Source organism: Triturus cristatus, chromosome 1_1 (assembly GCF_964204655.1).
Source record: "Triturus cristatus chromosome 1_1, aTriCri1.1, whole genome shotgun sequence".
NCBI classification, from domain to species: Eukaryota; Metazoa; Chordata; class Amphibia; order Caudata; family Salamandridae; genus Triturus; species Triturus cristatus.
The window spans coordinates 30,607,296-30,628,382 of NC_140579.1; the positions used below are offsets into that span (position 1 = coordinate 30,607,296).

General features: G+C 48.4%; 1 protein-coding gene across 1 annotated transcript in view; it reads left to right on the top strand.

Moving 5' to 3' along the window:
• Positions 1 to 21,087, top strand: part of LOC146869235 (epidermal growth factor-like protein 8) — a 130,596-nt gene that overhangs the window by 70,689 nt on the left and 38,820 nt on the right. The window contains exon 2 of the mRNA XM_085645382.1: positions 14,750 to 14,941. Coding sequence (XP_085501508.1) covers positions 14,859 to 14,941 — 83 coding nt within the window. The 5' untranslated portion in view covers positions 14,750 to 14,858. The remainder of the gene's footprint in view (positions 1 to 14,749; positions 14,942 to 21,087) is intronic.

Sequence of the window (21,087 nt, forward strand, 5' to 3'; positions counted from 1 at the left end):
AAGGAGTAGACAGGACTAGTGTAACAATGTATCTCCTCTGTCTGGGGAGGGGGAGCAGTCAATGACTCAAGGAGTAGACAGGACTAGTGTAACAATCAATGTATCTCCTCTGCGGGGGAGGGGGGGAGCAGTCAATGACTCAAGGAGTAGACAGGACTAGTGTAACAATCAATGTATCTCCTCTGTCTGGGGAGGGGGGGGAGCAGTTAATGACTCAAAGAGTAGACAGGACTAGTGTAACAATGTATCTCCTCTGTCTGGGGAGGGGGGAGCAGTCAATGACTCAAGGAGTAGACAGGACTAGTGTAACAATGTATCTCCTCTGTCTGGGGAGGGGGGAGCAGTCAATGACTCAAGGAGTAGACAGGACTAGTGTAACAATGTATCTCCTCTGCGGGGGAGGGGGGGGAGCAGTCAATGACTCAAGGAGTAGACAGGACTAGTGTAACAATGTATCTCCTCTGTCTGGGGAGGTGGGAGCAGTCAATGACTCAAGGAGTAGACAGGACTAGTGTAACAATGCATCTCCTCTGTCTGGGGAGGGGGGAGCAGTCAATGACTCAAGGAGTAGACAGGACTAGTGTAACAATGTATCTCCTCTGCGGGGGAGGGGGGGAGCAGTCAAAGACTCAAGGAGTAGACAGGACTAGTGTAACAATGTATCTCCTCTGTCTGGGGAGGGGGGAGCAGTCAATGACTCAAGGAGTAGAAAGGACTAGTGTAACAATGTATCTCCTGTGTCTGGGGAGGGGGGAGCAGTCAATGACTCAAAGAGTAGACAGGACTAGTGTAAGAATGTATCTCCTCTGTCTGGGGAGGGGGGAGCAGTCAATGACTCAAGGAGTAGACAGGACTAGTGTAACAATGTATCTCCTCTGCGGGGGAGGGGGGAGCAGTCAATGACTCAAGGAGTAGAGAGGACCAGTGTAACAATGTATCTCCTCTGTCTGGGGAGGGGGGAGCAGTCAATGACTCAAGGAGTAGACAGGACTAGTGTAACAATCAATGTATCTCCTCTGCGGGGGAGGGGGGGAGCAGTGAATGACTCAAGGAGTATACAGGACTAGTGTAACAATGTATCTCCTCTGCGGGGGAGGGGGGGGTGCAGTCAATGACTCAAGGAGTAGACAGGACTAGTGTAACAATCAATGTATCTCCTCTGTCTGGGGAGGGGGGAGCAGTCAATGACTCAAGGAGTAGACAGGACTAGTGTAACAATGTATCTCCTCTGTCTGGGGAGGGGGGGAGCAGTCAATGACTCAAGGAGTAGACAGGACTAGTGTAACAATGTATCTCCTCTGCGGGGGAGGGGGGGTGCAGTCAATGACTCAAGGAGTAGACAGGACTAGTGTAACAATCAATGTATCTCCTCTGTCTGGGGAGGGGGGAGCAGTCAATGACTCAAGGAGTAGACAGGACTAGTGTAACAATGTATCTCCTCTGCGGGGGAGGGGGGGTGCAGCCAATGACTCAAGGAGTAGACAGGACTAGTGTAACAATCAATGTATCTCCTCTGTCTGGGGAGGGGGGAGCAGTCAATGACTCAAGGAGTAGACAGGACTAGTGTAACAATGTATCTCCTCTGCGGGGGAGGGGGGGGGTGCAGTCAATGACTCAAGGAGTAGACAGGACTAGTGTAACAATCAATGTATCTCCTCTGTCTGGGGAGGGGGGAGCAGTCAATGACTCAAGAAGTAGACAGGACTAGTGTAACAATGTATCTCCTCTGCGGGGGAGGGGGGAGCAGTCAATGACTCAAGGAGTAGACAGGACTAGTGTAACAATGTATCTCCTCTGTCTGGTGAGGTCAGCCAATGACTCAAGGAGTAGACAGGACTAGTGTAACAATGTATCTCTTCTGTCTAACCTTATCCTTCATTTCCTCAGATAGCCAGACGATCGCAATGAATGCTGAGACATGATGAGACGCACTGCACTACATGTCCCCTTGATTAATACACTACTGTACACAAGACTCTGGTACCATCTACCTGACTTCTACTGTAAAAATTGTTAATCGGCTTCATGATGCTCAGGCCTCAGGGCTTTTTTAGGGAGGAGGACATCTCTTGTGTGCTCAGATGCCTGCAGTGGCTGCTTGTTCACCGTAGGAGCCAGATCAGTGCTATAATAATTGTGTATAAAGCCCCCTGGAAGTCCTAGCTGCAGAGCATGCGCCAAAGCAGCCTTGTTCTTCTCTAGCCCATTTCCTGTTTCTGGGCCCTGCGACCAGTCCAATGATGACCTGGAGAGACCAGCCTATCTCTATCACAGCTGCTGGAGGCCAGAACTCTGCACTTTGCCTTCGAAGGGCCGAATCACAATAGTTGGCCTTCAGAAAATGTTTGAAATCTTATCTTTTTAATCGGTAGGGCTGTCTCCCTCATATCTCATATTTCCAAATGGCTTTGCAGCTTATTTATTGTCACCCGTGTATAGTGCCAAGACTTCAAGCAATCTATCAAACAAACTAACTTAAGAAAACATAACAGTTCAGCCACAAAGGCTTTCCAATGGCAGAATCTTTGGAAGAGAGCGCGATGCCTGGCGCAGGTCTCAATCATGGTGGTAGTAACACTGGGCTACATTGTTATTATGACCTGTGGCATTTTATGTACACCTAGCTAGAGTTTAAGATGAGTTATACACCTTAAGTAACAAACATTGCAGCTGCCATCCGAAGTTGCTCCGACCACAGAGCCACAGGAAAATGATCATCTTGGCCAGTCATCAAACTGCAGACAAGTGCCCTGTCAAAGGCCTTTTTTATACAACTGACCTACCAAGGGATGCGCCGGCTCCACTGCTCCTATTAGAGTGACTGCCCAGAGGTCCATAGAGTAACCAGTATAATTCATCTGATGTGCACTGGCAGAACTCTTTCCCTGAGGACAACACAGAGCTCTTAGTATCTCTTTTGAAAGCACCAAAACTGCATCACTGTCTGGATGGGTCTGGATTTAAAGTCCTGGGCTTGGCCCGAGTCGACACAGGCAGGACATCTGGAATGGACAAAGTATTTCTACCCTGTGAACTTCTGACAGTCATGTTTTAATATATATTTGGATACATTTAGGCATGCTATGTGGGGTGATCGGTGATTAACATTATATTTGGAATTGTCATCCTGGTAGGGGCAAGAGACAGGAGGTAGATACACACAAGGTGTAGTGGCTATGAAATTCTGCATGCAAAACAGAGGTGGTTCCGCATTGACATTCGCCTATGTGTATTATACAGCTGCTTCATATCTAGCAGTAAGTTTAACACCAAAAGGAGTGGGGCCAGACAGCACTAGGTCTCTTTAAAAAATGTCGAGAGCCTTGTACAATACTGTCAGGCCCCACTCCTTTTGATATTTGATGCATACTTTGGGACGCTGAGTGAGAGGCTGTTCTTCCTCGCTTCTCTCCCCTCCATTGATTTTTTCAGTTTAGCAGTAAGATTATACATTTATGGCTAAGATGAGGCTAGTAAAACCATCAAAGGATGAACTGTGTTACATAGAATCTTTATCAGCTCCAGCTATGACCTTGCTTACTCAGTACTTTGGCCCAGCCACATTTAATTTATTTGTTATCTTCTTCTGACTGCTTGCTAATAAAAGGTCTTCCTTTCCTAGGCAGCCCTTAACTCCTTCAACTATCAGCCATGCTTGAACTGCTTCTGGTAGCCAGAAAGCAAGGGATCTAATTCTATATAGCTCGTTGCATTTATTGTGGTACGTGCTTAGGCGCTAACATTCTTTGTGATGATAATACATAATTGTCACCAGGGCAAAACTACTAAAGGTAAGTGGGTGGCTGGTAAGCATAGACAAATCATAATGTTATCACAGGAAATGACATCGCAACCAGTGATGTCATAACCCTGTAATTAACCTAGCTTTAATGCAAATGGGTATACATACGAGTGAAACCGGAAGTGGGATTTCTCCATGTAAATGTATATAAAAGGAGCATGTTGATATGACTGTAAATCAGTAAATGCATGAGGCTGCATTTAAAGACTAACGCATGTCTGGTGAATGATTTAAATAAAATAAAATAGTGCATGCATGCACACTTCCCTCCTGAATGTTTGAATGTGACTGCAAAGCAGTGAATGTGTAAGGCTGCATTTATTTTTAATAAAGCATGCCTAAAGAATAATTTACATTCTTTAGTGGAGGGTCGCCACATGTTTCCTTATAAGGTAGAGACGCTGGCACAACATTGCCACCAATGTGGTTAAGTGGAGGAAAGGTGTTAAATGCGGACAGGGACAAAGTTATGAAATGAATGAATAAAAAACAAGATCAGTATAATGAGCAGTATCACAAGCGTCATGGTGCCAAAGAGGGTGCGGAAGATCTGATGCTTGTGGGCCAACCTAGTCACATATGCAACTATTTTGAATTGATGGGACCTGTTTGGACTCCACTGATAATCACATGCTTTGCTTTTGGGGAATGGTCACACCTCGAGAATGGGCAGGCCATGCTAAGTACAAGGAGCACTGAACGGGCAAAGGATTGAAGCGGCAAAACAGGAAACACAGTCAGACTCTTGGCAGAGTTGATGTAAACCACTAGGCTCACCGAGTGACCACACCAAAGGGTTTCTATTGTTTTCTTGTTTCTGTTTGTTTTGGGAGCGAGATGTGTTCTAATGAGTTTCCTGGATTTAAATAGCTTTTGGATGTAGAATATGAGATTTGGGAGAGTTCTGTTCTTGTAGTGCATGAGCAAAATGATGGTGTTTGCCTGTTACTTAACAATAAAGCACTCTCAGGTCCAGTTTCACACTTTATTTCACATTTTCGTGACCAAAGATCATGGCTTGGTGCTACTTTTCAGATAAATGTGAGAGATAGTTTACAAAAACACTGGCCAAGTACCGGCCTTTAGCCGTGCTGCCCACCTAATTTAACACACTGTCAGGCTCATTTAGGGGGATATTCTCAAGTCCTTATCGCTGAGTTAGCGGCACTTTATCACAGCCAAAGTGGTGATAAATGTATCGCACCATTCTAAAGATGGCGCTAACAGCCGATAACACCAGTTTCCCTGCGATAGCTGCCGCAAACAATATCGCCATGGATGATACCGGCAACTAATGCTAATGATATGCAGGGTAGACGTTCCCGTGCAAAAAGCCGCGAAAACACCACTACACAATATTCACAACGACCAACCAGATCGGCGATAAGATCCCAAAACATGCGATAAGGCACGTTAGCAGCAGGGATTTAACACCTGCTCCGACCTGGTGTAAAGTTGGAAGAGAACCTGCACCAGAAACAGGCGCCCAGCCCACAGCCCCACCAGAAGAACAACGGATGCCATGGAGCTACTGATCATGCAGCTCGGACACCCAAGAGGGCCACAACACCCACTGCCACCACCCCCAGGTCCCCCCTGACCATCCCCCCGAAATACCTCAGAGGCAGCGCAGACAAAGACAGCAGCCCTTCAGAAAACGCACCAGCCTCACAGACCTAACACCAGAGGATGTCATCGCCCACTATAGGTTTAAAAGGACAACCCTCCTCTGCATCCTGACACTCATTGCCCACAGGCTGACGGTACTAACACAGCGGAAAACCCACATCCCTCCGCAGACAAAGCTGCTGCTGGCTGTGCTGCACCTGTTGGCCTCTGGGACCTTCCAGCCAACAACTGCCAGAGTCGGAGGAGTCTCACAGCCAGCCCTATCCAAGTTCCTCACACCTGTCTTGGATGCCATCATCAGTTCGGTACCACAGCACCTTTACTTACCACACACTGCGCAGGAACAGCTGGAGACCAAGCAAGGCTTCTACTCCACAGCTGGCTTCCCGCACGTGTTGAGGGCAATCGACTGTACACATGTACTCCTCGTGCCCCCTGCCGCCACTGCACACAATTACCGCAACAGGAAGCACACGCATTCCATCAATGTGCAGGCAATAGTGGGCCACCGGGGACTCTTCACCAATGTCATCGCCAACTACCCAGGCAGTGTGCACGATTCCTTCATCTTCCGACAGTCCATCATCAACCAGCGCTTTCAGGGTGGCACCTACGCGAATGCAGTGCGCATTGGTAAGTTACAACTTAACACACCACACACCTCAACTCCACCAACATACAACTCACAACTGTGGGAATGCACACACTGCAAAATCACATACAACATGACAACCAACATGCCCACATACCAGACACGACAACACAACTTACTGTGGCAACCTGGGCTAGCCATGTACACAAGCCATCAATGGCATGGCACCTCAGTCACACAGTAGCAGAATGTGGGTAGAGGTGGGAACAGGCATGTGCGAAGGAGGCAAGTGACCCATGAATGTGAATGCACAAAATGACAAGTGTGACGTGGATGTGTTGGACAGACTACAGTATGCAGACCACAGACATTTCCATGTCGACATACACTGCTGGTGTTCGGAGTGAACTGGACAGTGGACGCAACCATGTCACCTCAGCCAGTGGGGAAGATCGCGGGAGAGTAGCGTATTACGTCCCCCCACTGTAAGCGTGAGCATAGTGGGCAGGCCTGGAGTACGCCAGGGCAGCGTAGGGGTGTGAATAAAAAGCATGTTGCTCTGGGCGTGGTCCTCTTCTGGAATTGCCAACGTGTCTGCCAGGACGGCGCCTCTCACCCTGCCACGAGGGTGACGCCGTGAGCCGTGGTGCCTGCGATCCTGTGCGCCTGCTGCACCCCAGGTCTCTGATCCCCAGACCCGTCTTGCCCGCCCCTGCGCACCCAGGCCTCACAGCACACCTGACGACACCGGCGTGTGGCAAACAGGGCCCACCACGTGCCAGTGCAGGCTCCACGCCCTAGGCCCGCGACCTTGGCAGCCTCCTCAGACCATTGCTGGCCTCCACGACACAGGCCCCCATTACTCCTTTCTCATTGACGTACTCCACCGCTGCCTCCAGCCTACACTGCGGTCCAGCAGGCCTCACACTAATCCAAACCAGTCTGGACCAAGCAGGACACGGCATCGTCGCAGGCTGCACACACGCTCAGCTCTGGTGCTCCTACCTCCGTCAACCACAAATCATCGCTACATGCCATTCCAACGTCATGTGTTAGAGTTCCAGGAGGAGCTGGCTGAACAGCCGTTGTGGCGTGCTGACCGCTGCATCCGGCCTACACTACGGTCAAGTAGGTCACACATTTGGAACTGAGTCTTGATTTATTCATGGCAGAGTTTATACCCTTATACAGGCCTCATCGCAGACTGCATCCCCTTTCAGCTCTGGTGCCACTAACTCTGTTCCCGAAAATCATGTAAACTCTCTGGTTGAACTTTGGTGGCATCTGAGTCTATGGCCTGGGGGTTGTCTCCATCATCATGTGGCTGGTACTGACTTGGTGCTAAACAGGAGTCTGTAGCATTCTTTTACTCCATATTGCCTCTGTCAGCTGGGTTCTGCCCTCTGAATCATACCCTGGAAGTACACCTTCCACTGTCCCTCGGAACACTCCGCGACATTCACCTTGGACATCGATGAGGACCCGCTCAGCACTCGTGGCCCTACCTCAGTGCACAGCAAAACACCGTCCCGTGGCGGTGTGCCTGTGTCGAACGCAGTGCATCCGGGGCCACTAACTCTGTGGACCTCAAGTCATGGACCCTTGCTGTTTGAACTATGAACTTCTGATTGTCTGACCACTGTTGTAGTTGTTGCCAGAACCAACCACTCCCTGAGGGCTGGCTTACACTCACCCCACACCCATCCAGCACAGGCATCACTGGACATGTGACCCTGGCAATAAAAGGGGCCGGGCGCACGTACCCGTAGCCAGTTCCCCAAACTATCTAAGTGTGTCCGTGTGGACATTATGTATGCATGAGGGCCCCGGACCCTACCACATTACATTGTGCTGTGGACAGCGGACGCAACCATGTCACCTCAGGCAGTGGGGTAGACCTGGGACATGTAGCTGTGTCGTACCCCCCTTCGTAGTTCGTAGCCCATGGGTCTCGAACTTCAAAATACACTCCCGCCTCTAACAGGTCACCCCGATCAAGACATCTCGGTCTTTGATGCTTGGTTCACGGCGGCTCTTGACAAAGTAGCCCCCATTAATATCACAAAACCTGCTAGGAAAAAGCCCACAGCCCCCTGGTTCTCGTTAGAACTTCAGCGGGAGAAAAGCCTGTGCAAGAGGCTTGAACGGCTCTGGCGGAAAAAGTATGAGGCAGTGGCAAAAGAAACCTACAGAATGGCTCAAAAAAGGTTCCATAAACTAAAGCGAAAAGCACTGAAGGACTATTACGCAGATCTAATTATGGCATCGGATAATTCCTCTAAAGAAGTTTTTTAAATCGTGAAAGATTTTGTAAAACCACAAGTCCTGAAAAGTTCGTTCGCCCCCTCTCTGCACTTATGTGAGGATCTGGCCACCTTCTTCCAAACAAAAATTCAGACCATTTACGCAGCTTTCCCTAAAATAACCACTCCTTGGCCTCCGGCTGAGATCTTGCCTACCACTCTCCCCGCGGAGATCTGGAGTGAATTTCACCCTTTCAGCCCAGACATCTCCCTGGCTGAACTTTCTAAAGTTAAGTCTGGCTCTCCAGCCGACCCCTGTCCTCCTAAGTTTTTTAAAATCCTAGCTCCATGGTTGAATCCGGTACTTAACCATATTTGGAATTCCTCCTTGAAAGGAGGTATTTATCCCACTAACTGGAAAACAGCGTTCGTCCAGCCAATTCTGAAGAAAGAGGACGCTGACCCAGCAGACTTAAAAAACTTCAGGCCCATCTCACTCCTTCCTGTCCCTGCTAAAATACTAGAGAAGGAAGTTCAAACACAGTTGGCTGCATTCCTGGAGTCACATAAACTCCTCCACGACTCACAGTCGGGCTTTAGGACAGGCTACAGCACAGAGACGGCCTTACTTGAAGTGGCTGAAACAATCAGGGAGACGATGGACCAAGGGAACTGTGCGATGTTGGTGCTGCTGGATTTATCCGCAGCATTCGACACGGTGTCGCACCAGATCCTTCTAGATAGACTTGCCGCGCTTGGAGTGATGGGTACCACCCTGAGATGGTTCCGCTCCTTCTTGGAGGGGCGCTCCCAAAAAGTGCTTTTGCACCCCTATGTATCCTCTTCTACCCCTTTGACATCTGGAGTGCCTCAGGGCTCAGCCTTGAGTCCCTCCCTCTTTAATATATATCTTGCCCCTTTAGCCCCTATAATCGAACATCTGGGGGTGAAAGTCATCTCTTATGCGGACGACACGCAGCTTGTGTTCTCCTTTAGGGAACACTCAGAGGCTGCATTTACGAATTTCAGAAGCTGTCTTCAGAAAGTTGCCTGTTGGATGAATGATAACTGTATGAAGCTTAATACAGACAAAACTGAGGTGCTCTTTTTCAACCAACCTCCCCCCCCCAGCCCAAAACTTTGGTGGCCCGCAGCGCTAAACCCTCCTCCGGTCCCAGCAACCTCGGTAAGGAATCTGGGATTCAAATTCGATGCCTCTTTGTCAGGAAAAACCCAGATTAACCAGGTCTCTGCCAGCTGTTTTTGGAAGCTAAAAACCCTGAGAAGATTCCTGAAGCTTATACCGATCAGCTGCAGAAAGTTCGTTGTACGTGCTCTGGTCATCTCACAACTTGACTATGCGAACAGTTTTTATCTGGGCCTTCCTGAGTACCTTGTTAGAAAGCTGCAGATTATACAAAACGCAGCAGCAAGACTGATTAGGAATGTTCCATTCCGCCATCACATCTCACCACACCTCCGGAGCCTTCATTGGCTACCGGTAAAGAGACGCATCGAATTCAAGGCTTTAACCTTGGCCTTCAGAGCTTCTCGAGACTCAGGCCCTATATATCTCAAAAAAAGACTGCAGAAATACCATCAAGGCAGAACCCTTCGCTCGAATTACCAGGAATTACTGGTAATCCCCCATTTCAAGAAATCTAGGATGGGCGGCAGGTCGTTCTCGGTAAGAACAACCATGCTATGGAACTCTATGCCGGAACATCTGCGTAAATCCCCTTCAGAACGTGTCTTCAGGAAAAACCTGAAAACATGGTTGTTTGATCTGGCCTAGACCCTCCTGTCACTTTTGCGTTTTTCTGTCATGCTCTGCTGCTAGCGCCGGGACACCTCCGTTGGAGGTAGCCGCGCGCTCTACAAATGCCACTAATAATAATAATAATAAGCGTAAGCAGAGTGGGCTGGCAAACAACAGTCCAACGTAGGGGTGTGGATCATCCCCCTGGGGCTCTAGGCGTGGTTGATTTCTGGGCTTGCCAAGGAAGTAACTAATGCGTGTGTCTCTGTTGCAGTATCGGCGCCACCTGTCCCGCAATGGACAATGTTGCATTGTAGCACGCCCCCGGAGTGCGGGCTCGGACGAAGGGGTAAACGATGGAGCGCAAGCCCGCTCGGGGTCCGAGATCATACATGCCAACTGTTGTGTGTGTGTATCGCTATTACCGCAGCATAAGCCAAAGGTCCAGCCTCAACCGCATCGTAAGTTCAGCCAGCCATGTACTCTGCATCTGTGTCCGCCCTGTCCTTACCATAGGCCTACACACACATGGCCGCCCACTGACAACGCACAACGCACAACATCACAGTGTCGTCGTGCATGCATGGACAGTTTCTTCACATGAGGACGTCACATTGTGACAGTCCTTAGCAATCATGGGACAGTACAAAATGACCACAGGCACAGCATGTGCAAATAAATTCATTCCAATACACATTCCCCGAGTGCATGTCACTCCTCTGTACAGGCCCATCACTCTGACAAGTGGAAGTGCAACCAGTAGTGCTGACAATCTGTGAAATGGGAAATGGATGGTGGGTGTGTCACCTCTGTACAGAGAGGCTGTTTAAGGTGTCACGTTTCCGAAAAAGCATTTCTGTGTGTCAAAGATAGTACGGAATCCCACTCATCAGCGTATCATATGTGTCCCAAATCATTAAATTGAGGCTGTCATTTGTGGCCAACAATTGACAACAGGGCTTCTTTTGGGGTCAAACATGTGCCACCATGATGCAGGGATGCACCCTGTGACTCAAGTCACACATCATGAGCAACATGGACGTAAGGGGGAATCATTGGCCCTCCATTCGTCCATGCTTTCATACTTGATTAATCGTAGACATGACACATCTGTGTGTGTTAGAATGTATTGTTCACGTTCAGTGGAGTGTTGAAGCGGTCTTAGTACTGGGCCATGCTAACAACACTTTACAATGTTGCCCCATGGAGGTACAACCAGAGTCCTTTGGGGATTGTCAGGTTACTCGTAAGAGGAAGTGTCCAGTCCGCAGTCAGATTGCCATGTCATTGTTGGGCACACAAAATATGGCAGTGCATTTCGAGGTCTGAGGTTATTGTCGCAGGGTGTATCGGGGGACAGTGGAAGGTGTTATTTCAGGGCATGATGCTGAGGGCAGAACCAAGCAGTAACATGCCATGTGGCAGAGATGAATGCTACTGCTTCATTCTTACCACTGAGGCAGAGTCATCCTCATCGTCGTCCTCTGACGTTTCATGTGCCTCACATGTGGGTGGTGGTGGTTTGGTCTGCAGCACTGTGTGACACTGACACATCAGGGGTCGGAGATGTGGATGTAGAAGTAGAAGCAGCATTCTTCTGCGCAATGTCTTGTGGAATCACTCCCATGATGAGGATCTGCAGGGCATGGGAGATCCCATCTACAGCTTGCTCGTGTGCAGCCATGGTAGCCATTCTTTGCGCATGCATCTGGTCCATGTTCTCCATGACCCTCCTCATGTTTCCCAAATCACAGATGACATCGCTGTAGCCACTCAGACTGGACAGTTGTTGTTGTCTCGGAGTCCTGACTCCAGCAACGCCAGCCATGGATTGTTGGAGGGCATGGGGCAGACTGTGGGTGTGCATTAGGGAGTGTAAGTGGTCCTTGATGGGACTTAGACACCCACGTATGGCACCCAGGTTGGCAGCCATGAGGGTGAATTCCACCCTACCCGTTTAGCCAGCTCCTTCTGGCAGTCTAACACACAGCGTTGGAACACCATGTGTTCTTCGTTGAGGTGCTGGGAGCCAGGCGTGGTGGTGGGTGCTTCCTGCGGTGTGGTCTGTGCAGGGGGTGGGCTCACCTCGATGGTGCTGTGCTGCCCTGCAACTGGAGGTGGGCTGCGGAGGTTCTCCATGAACCGTTGGAGTTAGTCAAAGTCGATGTCCGGGGGCTCGTCTCCATCATCACTGACGTGCTGTAGGGTCTGCTCTGCAGGAGGTGTTGATTGTCCCTCTGCAATGTAAAGGGGAGATGCAGTTTTACAGTGTGTCCCATGTATGTTGATGCATTGGCGAAGTTTACATACAGACTGCATGACAAATTGTGACTGTTTGTGAGGAGATGCCTATTTAATGCGGGACAGTGGAAATTTGTGCTACATCACGGATGTGAGGTTGTACTCGTACATTGTCATCTCACATTTTCCTGCTATGCCAGATGTGATTGGCTATTTTGTGCACACATGCAGCACCAGTTGTGTCCTGTGTTCTGTTGTGAAAGTGTTGCAGTCTGTACCACATTGTTACCAATGTAGAGGTGCTCAGAATCTTATGTGTGTGTGCTGCAGTGCGGCACAGGGATCAGGGACATGATCCAGAGTCATTGTGGGTGTGCTGTGTGCTCTGTTTACTTGTGCATGTGTGCCATTGTGCCCATCTCCCCCCATGCCCCCAGTCCCTGGTCGGTACTCACCCTGTTGATGTTGTGTCAGGTCATGTTGAGCAGTGTCTGGATCCCCAACTCCTGGCACCATGTCCCGACTGATGACAGTAGCCACCATTTTCTCCATGTCATCCAGCTCCTGTTGTGCCGCTTACCCCCACCTCCAATGAGCGTTGCTGCTTTCATGTTGGCATCGAGTTTCTTCTTGGCTTTACCCTTTACATCATTCCAGCGCCTCTTGACCTCTACCATTGTCCTCCTCAAAGCTACAACTGCATTCACATGGTCCAAGATGGTCTGCCATATTTGTGTCTTTGTTGCCAATGACACGTTGGAGGTGCCGAACAGTTGTTGGTAGTGTTCTGTCACCTCCATGATGAGGATCCTGTTTTCCTGCGGACTGAACCGCGTCTTCCTCTTCCTCTTCTCCTTGGCCTTCCCCGACCCCGAAGTTCCTTGCTGGTCGTCTGTGGGGCTTGTGGGGTTTGCGCTGTCCTCAGCACTCAGTCCGGGTGCATACTTGGTGCTACGCAGTTTATTTATTTATTTTTAACTGCTTTTATAGTGCATTTTCCCGCATGAGGCGTGGGAATTGCAGGCCTGTTGCTGGTTAGCGCTGATTTTTGTATCGCAATTTGGGACATCGACAGTTTTTTTGCGTTGGTGTTTCGCATTTTTTCTGTGTCGCGTTGATTTTAACGTGGTCATTTGGCATGTTATCGTGAGACTATCGCATGGTGCCTCCGGGTTGAGAATACAACATAAACACGGTGTTATTTTCCCGCGATGTGCAAAGTTGCTTTAAGCTAATTTTGCGATGATTAACACACGTTCTTGAGAATATCCCCCATAGAGTTAAGTATCTTGGCAATTGCATGGACATAATATTGGGGTCGCCAGAGGTCGCAACTGTGACCCCTGTGGATGACAGTTGGCGTCAGTTGAAGCACAGACAAAATGAGAACGTGCATTAGGAGTAGAATAAGCCAAAGTGATATGCTCGAGTTTAGCATATCAATTGGTCTTTTAGAATTAAAACCCAAGTTTAGAAAAGTTCACACCTTTCCATTCAAATTCAAATTTCTGTTTTTCTATTTGTTTGTGAACTAACTAAAATATTTAATCATTTGTGTATTTGTTTGATGCTTACTTGTTCTTTATTTTTGTGTATTGTTTTGAAGTTTAAATCGTGGAAATTGCCTAGGTAGGGGCCCCTAGCTTTCAGTAGTGACTCAGTAGGGGACCCGGATTCCAGTACACATTCAGTGGGGTACTCTGAGGCCACTGATGATTTAGTGGGGTTCCACAGAAGGTAAAATGTTATGACCAGCTGAGCTAAGTGTCCTGATTCTGTGTGTATTTGTGGGAGCTTGCAAGTGGTGTGGTAGTTCTGCAATGGTTGCACAAATCTGTGTGTAACATATGCTCAGGTTTCATTGAGAGAGAGTCTGTTTTTTATTTCTATAAAATGTTGTAAAGGTAAAAACCTTTGTGCAGTATTCCCCACTCCTCTCAAACTGCTGCTCTATGTGCAGCTTCTCTTCCCAGGTAGGTAAAAGGAGCTCAGACCCCCTTTATTACCCTGGTCATGGGCAGCACCGGCCCCATCCCTACTCAAGAGAGAGTAGTAGAAGTCATACTACTTTGCCAGCCCTGAGTACAGCAGTCTATGCCACCCACTCATTTCTGCGTGTCTACATGTTAACAGGTGAGGAATGATTGCACTTGGCAGTGAGAGAGGGATGTTACTCAACGTGCACAGTGATGGCGGAGTGAGGACACTCGTTAGGATCCTACTGGTCTGTACGTTCTTTATTTATTTTATTTAACTTATTTACATAGCGCTTGCGATGAACTGAGGTGCCTTTAGGAGCTTAATTAATAGGTATTAATAGTTAATAGGTATTATTATTTCTCAACTGAATGGCAGTCATTGTATAAACCGTGAACAGATGCCTCGGCCCTGTAGGTCACGCACGGATGTCTATACTAGATGCTTGGATCCATTGGCCTCTTCATGTCTGCTCCTCAAGTAAATCATTGCTTCTCTCCTCGTAGGTGATTGGCTCTGAGAGAAGATCAATTTTCCATTTATGAACACAACCCCTCCTGCTCCACACAACCAAGGACGAGGGAGGATCTGGAGGACCGGACCAGGATCTCCACCATGCCAGGGATGGAGCTGGCCTTACTGGTGTGTGTGCTGAGCGTGGGCTTGGGGGTCCGAGGACAGATTATCAAAGAAGGGAGGTAGGTGATCTCTCGCTTCCAAACACGCCTTTGCCACCTCCTTTGCCCTGGTTGGCGTCTTTGTTGGTCTTCAGGGGTTGGAGGTCAATTGAGGGGAAGGTTCCTTCCAATTTACCATCCATTTGGACTCTAGTGTGAAAGTAGAGATGACCTCCAGGGCTGGATGGACAAGGATCTAGAGTCCCCCAGGGCTGGATGGACATGGTGTTCAGGGTCAGACTGACCTATAAGGCAATCTGGCAGTACCAGATAAGCCAGTGTGACGGGTCAGTGTGTGGGCCTAGTTTGTGGTGTTATGCACAGTTTTGTGGTTGTGTTTGGGCTACTGTAAACATTAGCCAGGAGTAGCAAGCAGCACTGTGCATGCCGTGGATGCTGTGATCTCACCACATGCAGTCTGTATGTACAGATAGCTCTTTTGGGCAGAAACGTAGGGACTGGTCAGTTCATTTTTATCTTTTTAGTAGGGAAGGAACACTGTGAATTTTACAGCCACATTTCTCTAATATAACCGCACACATTGCCTACAACAAGCACAAATACCTGCAGCCCCCACAAATCAGAGACCACTCAGCGTGACCTCAAAAGTCCAGAGATGTTCGATTTTCAAATATGGGCCACGTTTATTTACACTCAGTTCATAAATGTGGGTCACTTTTATTTACTACCCAATTCATAAATGTGGGCCACTTTTAAATAGTACTCAGTTCATAAATGTGGGCCACTTATATTTACTTCTCAGTTCATAAATGTGCGCCACTTTTATTTTGGTTCTTGGGCCCTGGTGTCTATGGCAGCCAAAATGTTGGAGGCAAAACCCTCCATCAGTTTTTTTCTGAATATTTTCCACTGTTGTCCCTGAAGGCATATTCAATACCATACTTCGACCTAAGCCCGTACTGTGGTCCTTAATAATATGGTTAAAAATACGGTGTTCTGTTTGGATGAAAATGTTCCAATAGACGTGTCAATGCCATTTCCAGCCACATCCAACTGCTTGCCTCAACAGGACTATCAAAGCAGTTCCACCACCCCTACCTGTCCGGGTAATAGTTGCCTTCTTCACCCCCTGGTTGGACTACATGAGGACACCGCGGACAAGCAGTACCAAAAGTAACCCTGCCTAACTGGCTGGCTGGGACTTTACAGGAGAGGTCTCACTGCTGAGACCAGGGGAGTGCTCCACAGGATCCAAGAGACATGTCTCTGCCTCATGCTCAAATGGAGATGGAACTTGGCGTGTCTACTTTCAAGAACCAGAATCATACCTCACCGGCTCATTAGAACGACATGCTCGGCAGACAGTTGTGGCAAGGAATTAGATGTTATTGATTCAGAAATCTGGCAATCACAAATATCTAAATACCCTTTGGGTAAGATGGATTCAGATGAGATCAAATAAAAAAATGTCTAGCAAGGCTGACCCTATCTCACGTCCCCTCAATTACTTTTGCCTCTTGTGATTTCTTGTCCGAATATCATTCACTTTATGTCTCCCTTTTTTTTGTTTTTATTGCTAAATTAAGTGCCAGTACTTTATTTGCCTCTTGGCACGCTTTTTTCTTCGCCTGTTTCAATACTCTTTGGGGAATTTTGTCCAAATTTTCTGCGCTTCCCTTGTCCCAGTTTTCCCAGTTTTTTGCGAGTGGGGGGATAATTGTCCTAGTTTTCTTGGCTTCTCTTGTCCTAATTATCTTGACTTTTATTGTTGTTGAATGTTGCCCTAGGGATCTGTGCTCGTCTTGTCTCATTAGTCTTTGCTTCTCTGGTCTTACTTGGGTTTGCTTTCCTTGGGGTATTTTGCCCTAAACTTTTTTGCTTCTCTCATCCCAATTTTCTTTGCTTCTCTTGTGCAATAGTGGCATTGTTTTTGTTTTCACTTGTTCCTATTTTCTTTACTTTTCTTTCAAAACGTTACTCTCGTGCTCCTTGTTTTTCTTGTCTCGGTGGTATTTCTGTCTCTTTAGGAAATATTCTTCACTTTTCTGAGGGGAATATTCCCCACATGTCTTTGCTTCTCTTGCCCCAGTTTTCTTCTCAGCACGCTTTGCGAGATGTTGCCCTAATTTCATTTGTTTATCTTTTTCCAATTGCATTTGCTACAAATGTTACTCATTTTATTTCTTGTTCTTGAGTGTTGCTACCCAAATTCTGTTTGCCAAATAAAATCGTCACTAATAAGTTCATTTTGGATAAAGTTTCTCTTGACAAACACTGAGCCATTTGTAGTTGCTGTTTATACAGAGCTCTGCTTCTAGTTCCCTGGCTTGCTCTCCTTGTGGAATATTGTTCATGTATTTGCTCATCTTTCGGTGTGCTCTCATAACTTTCCAAACTGCATTTGGAAGTAATACCCATATTGTATTGTCATCATCATCATCATCATCAAGTCTTTATTTCGGTCACTATGGACCATAAAAGATACAGAAAAATACAATGTCAATTTAGCAATAAAACATGAGCAATAGTAATTTCATGATAAAATAAACACTTTGTAGGTGTAATGTTATCTAGCATAACATGAACAATAAAAAACTCATAAAAACAATCGTAAAAACATTTGAAATGGAGTGTTATCTGGACATGAGGCGATTGCGAATAAACCATGCTGTAGTTAAAAATTTGGCTACGGCACATACAGTAGGGGCAGACAGATCAGATTTTAAGATTCTGTATGCAGGACGGTATTCCTTGAAGCCTAAGTTCCTGAGGAGGGGCACAAGCCAGTATTTACGTGGGTTGTTATATGCAGGACAGAAAAAGATCATATGTAAGTCATCTTCTCTCATAAGAGGGCAAGCCTGGCAATTAGGTGTAGTCTGCGTTTTAAGCCAGTGCTCTGTGTAAGCCCTCAGCGGGAGTGTTCCATAGCGCCACTGCAAGTACAGTTTACGTGTTAGTGGTGGATCAACATCATCGAGGACCAGCTCCAGATGGTAATGGTCCTTAAGAGCAATGAAATGTATGGACAACGAGTCTTGACGAAGTAATTCTAATGCTGCCTGTAACTTGTACTCGCGGTAAGCGTCCGTCAATGATCTACGAGAGATCCTTGGACAGGCGCTCCGCGGGTCAAGCCACAACTCTGGCTTCCCCATCATTTCAAAGGTGTTCTTAATATATTTAAACCAGGGTATATGCAGCACCTTAAGGAAGCGCATTGTACTGTGTTGGAAACAGTGCTCTATATCCAGCCTACAGCATTGATCCAGTTTAGTAGACGGGGACCCACCGACAGAGGGTTCTGCAGTTTATCCAGCCTGACCCCAATGCACACCATCCCTTCAGCCTGTGACTGTGGTGTAGCTGGAGGAGAGACCACCATCTCTGGCTGATGATCCGCAGGTTCCTGGCTCCATGTTCTGCTGTCGTTCCTGGGCTCTTCACCCTTCAAGTCTGTGTTATTGCACATAGCATCTTTGAACTTTTATTCCCACTTTGCTGATCACTCTAAGGTCTCATAAGTCCTTCCTTGTGTCCTCACTCTCTCCAGGGCATCATCTCTTCTAGAAAGTCACGGCAGTGTTAGGGCAGCCACTGTAGGGTCTCAGATGCAGCAGTATGGAACACCTCTAACACAGTCTCACATGGCGGCGATAGGTCCGCCTTAGACACAGCTTCTCGTGGCACACACGCCTCTGGCGCGACTTCTCTGCAGCACAATTTGCCTTGCGGACAACTTCCGTCTAACACATCTCCCTTGGTGACGACTACTGTAGGAAGGTGGATATCTGACTATGGTTACCCCCAAATTTTTGCCTAGTGTCTAGCTGGTTTTTCGACTTAGTTGGCCTGAGATCCTGCTATTCAGGATCTCAGCCTGGCTGTTCTCTCTTTAAAATGGACTCCATGTACCCTAGGTACATACCCAATTGGTTGGATCACCCTGTCAGCCCCTGTACCAGTGTACACTAGGTACCCAGGGCATTGGTGTACCCAAGGCCTGCCAAGGGCTGAAGCATGTATTATGCCACCCCAGGCTTGGCCTAACAATTTGACACAACTGGCTGATCACTCAGCTGGGGTAAGTTGGTGTAATCACCTCTTACTAAGGTGTAGTATACCTACACCTAACCTTAAATGGGACACCTGGTAACCTATAAGTCACTCCTATGGCAGGCCTTAACAATCCTGAAGGCAGAGTGCTTGGTTCCATGTGAGATGGTGCTCTGGCATGAGCTGAGCCTGTCTGCAGTGGTCGGAACAACTTCCTTCTACTGTTTCCAGATATCGTCATGCCATATACTCTTAAGTGCATTATGAACCTCGCGGTTAAATGCTATCTTTGGTTTGGCTTTATCAAAACATGTCGAGTAAGGTGTCATACGAATTGGAATACTAACCCCTCGCCAATTCTGGCGACGGGGTTAGCATTCCACCCTTCTAGAGGGACACGACATGTACAGTACCTGAAACCCGGGTAAAATCAGACATAGCCTCAGCTCCACAAAATGGATGCTGCCACCACAGACACAAGTCTGCCCTCCTGCTGCTGGGAGTCCTTCCAGCTTGGGAGGTGTGGACAAAGGGTTTCCTGCCAGGGGAGGTGCGTGCACCACCCCAGACAGGATTTTGTGTATTGGTCAGGTAGGGCTTGAAAGAAACCAGACATGCCTGTGGCTCACAAGGAACCTCGGTGCATATGCCAGTTCAAACCGGTCCTGGGGCACACCAGTCCCGGGCCTGGGGCGAGCTGGACAAAGGATTGGGGGTGTAACCACCCCCCTTCCTGGTCCCACCCATAGGGAGGGACCTAGCAGGTAGTCCGGCCCCTAGAATCCGCTTAAAGGTAGGAGCTGTGTCCTAAGACTTCAGACATCCTGGAATCAACTTAAAACTAAGAAGAAGACGGGAACTTCGACGCTCTGCTGCACAGAGGACTGAAGCCAATCTCCCCTGTGGTCAGGGAGTGACCACCTTGCTAACGCAAGCACCATCCAGCGAATCAACGTCTGCTTTGCTGCCGCCTCCCGCCGGAGCCCGAGCCCAGAGACTGACAAGACCTGGACCTCCAGACCTCTCACCGCCCGATCCACAGTCCCTGAAAAGAGGAGACCCGTGGAGGCACCGAGACACGTGGAGCCAGCCATCTTGGATCGACTACGACAAGCTGACAAGTACAACAACCGAGGCTCCCTCCAAGTTGTGCTTTGGGATCTGAGAAGCCCAACTCTCGAGCAGCATTTGCACCAAAGGTGAGCCCTCCAGCATCTCCACGATCTGCGTGGGGCCCTTCTGCATTTTGCCACTCGACGCGCCTAACCGGTTGCTGGCCCGCTGGCTAGTGGCCATCTTGGCGACGAAATCTACGACAAACACCGCTGGTCTGGTTGCTCCAGACTGGCCCTTGCTCCCCTCCAAAGGAGCAGTCCCTCTGACCTTGCTGGTCAGAGCCATCAGCTTATCTCCTTGCCTACAACAATTGCTTTTGCCAAGGCTTGTTTGCTTCGATCAAGTCGCCGACACCGCCGACAGCGAGAGCCTGCGTGGAACAGCTCGTGACTCGACTCCTGGACGTCGTCGACCTTCAGGGACCACGTGGCTGCAGAGTCAAGCTACACCTTCCTTCCTGTTTGCACCCGACATCGCCTGGTACCCACCTGGTGCCACGCTGGTCACTGGCTAGTGACTGTGAACACTGTCCCCTCTGCTTACAGGTCTTCAACATCTCCGATCCACTCTTGGATCCACTGCATCTCTTCCCGACCGACCGCCTGCAGCACTTTTGTCTACAGGCCCCACGGAACCGATAGAAGAAACCCGACGCACTTCGAGGCCTATGCACCCGCTTCCTGTGGGTGAGGTAAAGCTGGTACTCCGGTGCCCAAGTGTAGTATTACATCTCTAGTGCCTGTGTTCCAAATCTTAAGTTCCTAGGTCATCCGGAAGATTCCTTTTGCAGTAACTTTGTACTTTTTACGCACCCATTGAAACCTATGGGAGCACGCGTGTGACTATTTGCTCTGCACACGCCACCCGTGGACCTCCTGGTCACTAACTGACGTTAGCTCCTTGTAGGCCCAGCGATTCTAGAGGCCCTAGGCCTCTTCCCTTTTCTGTTCGTGGTACTTATACCACTATTTTAGTATATGGTTCGAGTGGCCACCAGGGCCTATCCATATAAAGTGCAACTTCTGTGTATTCTG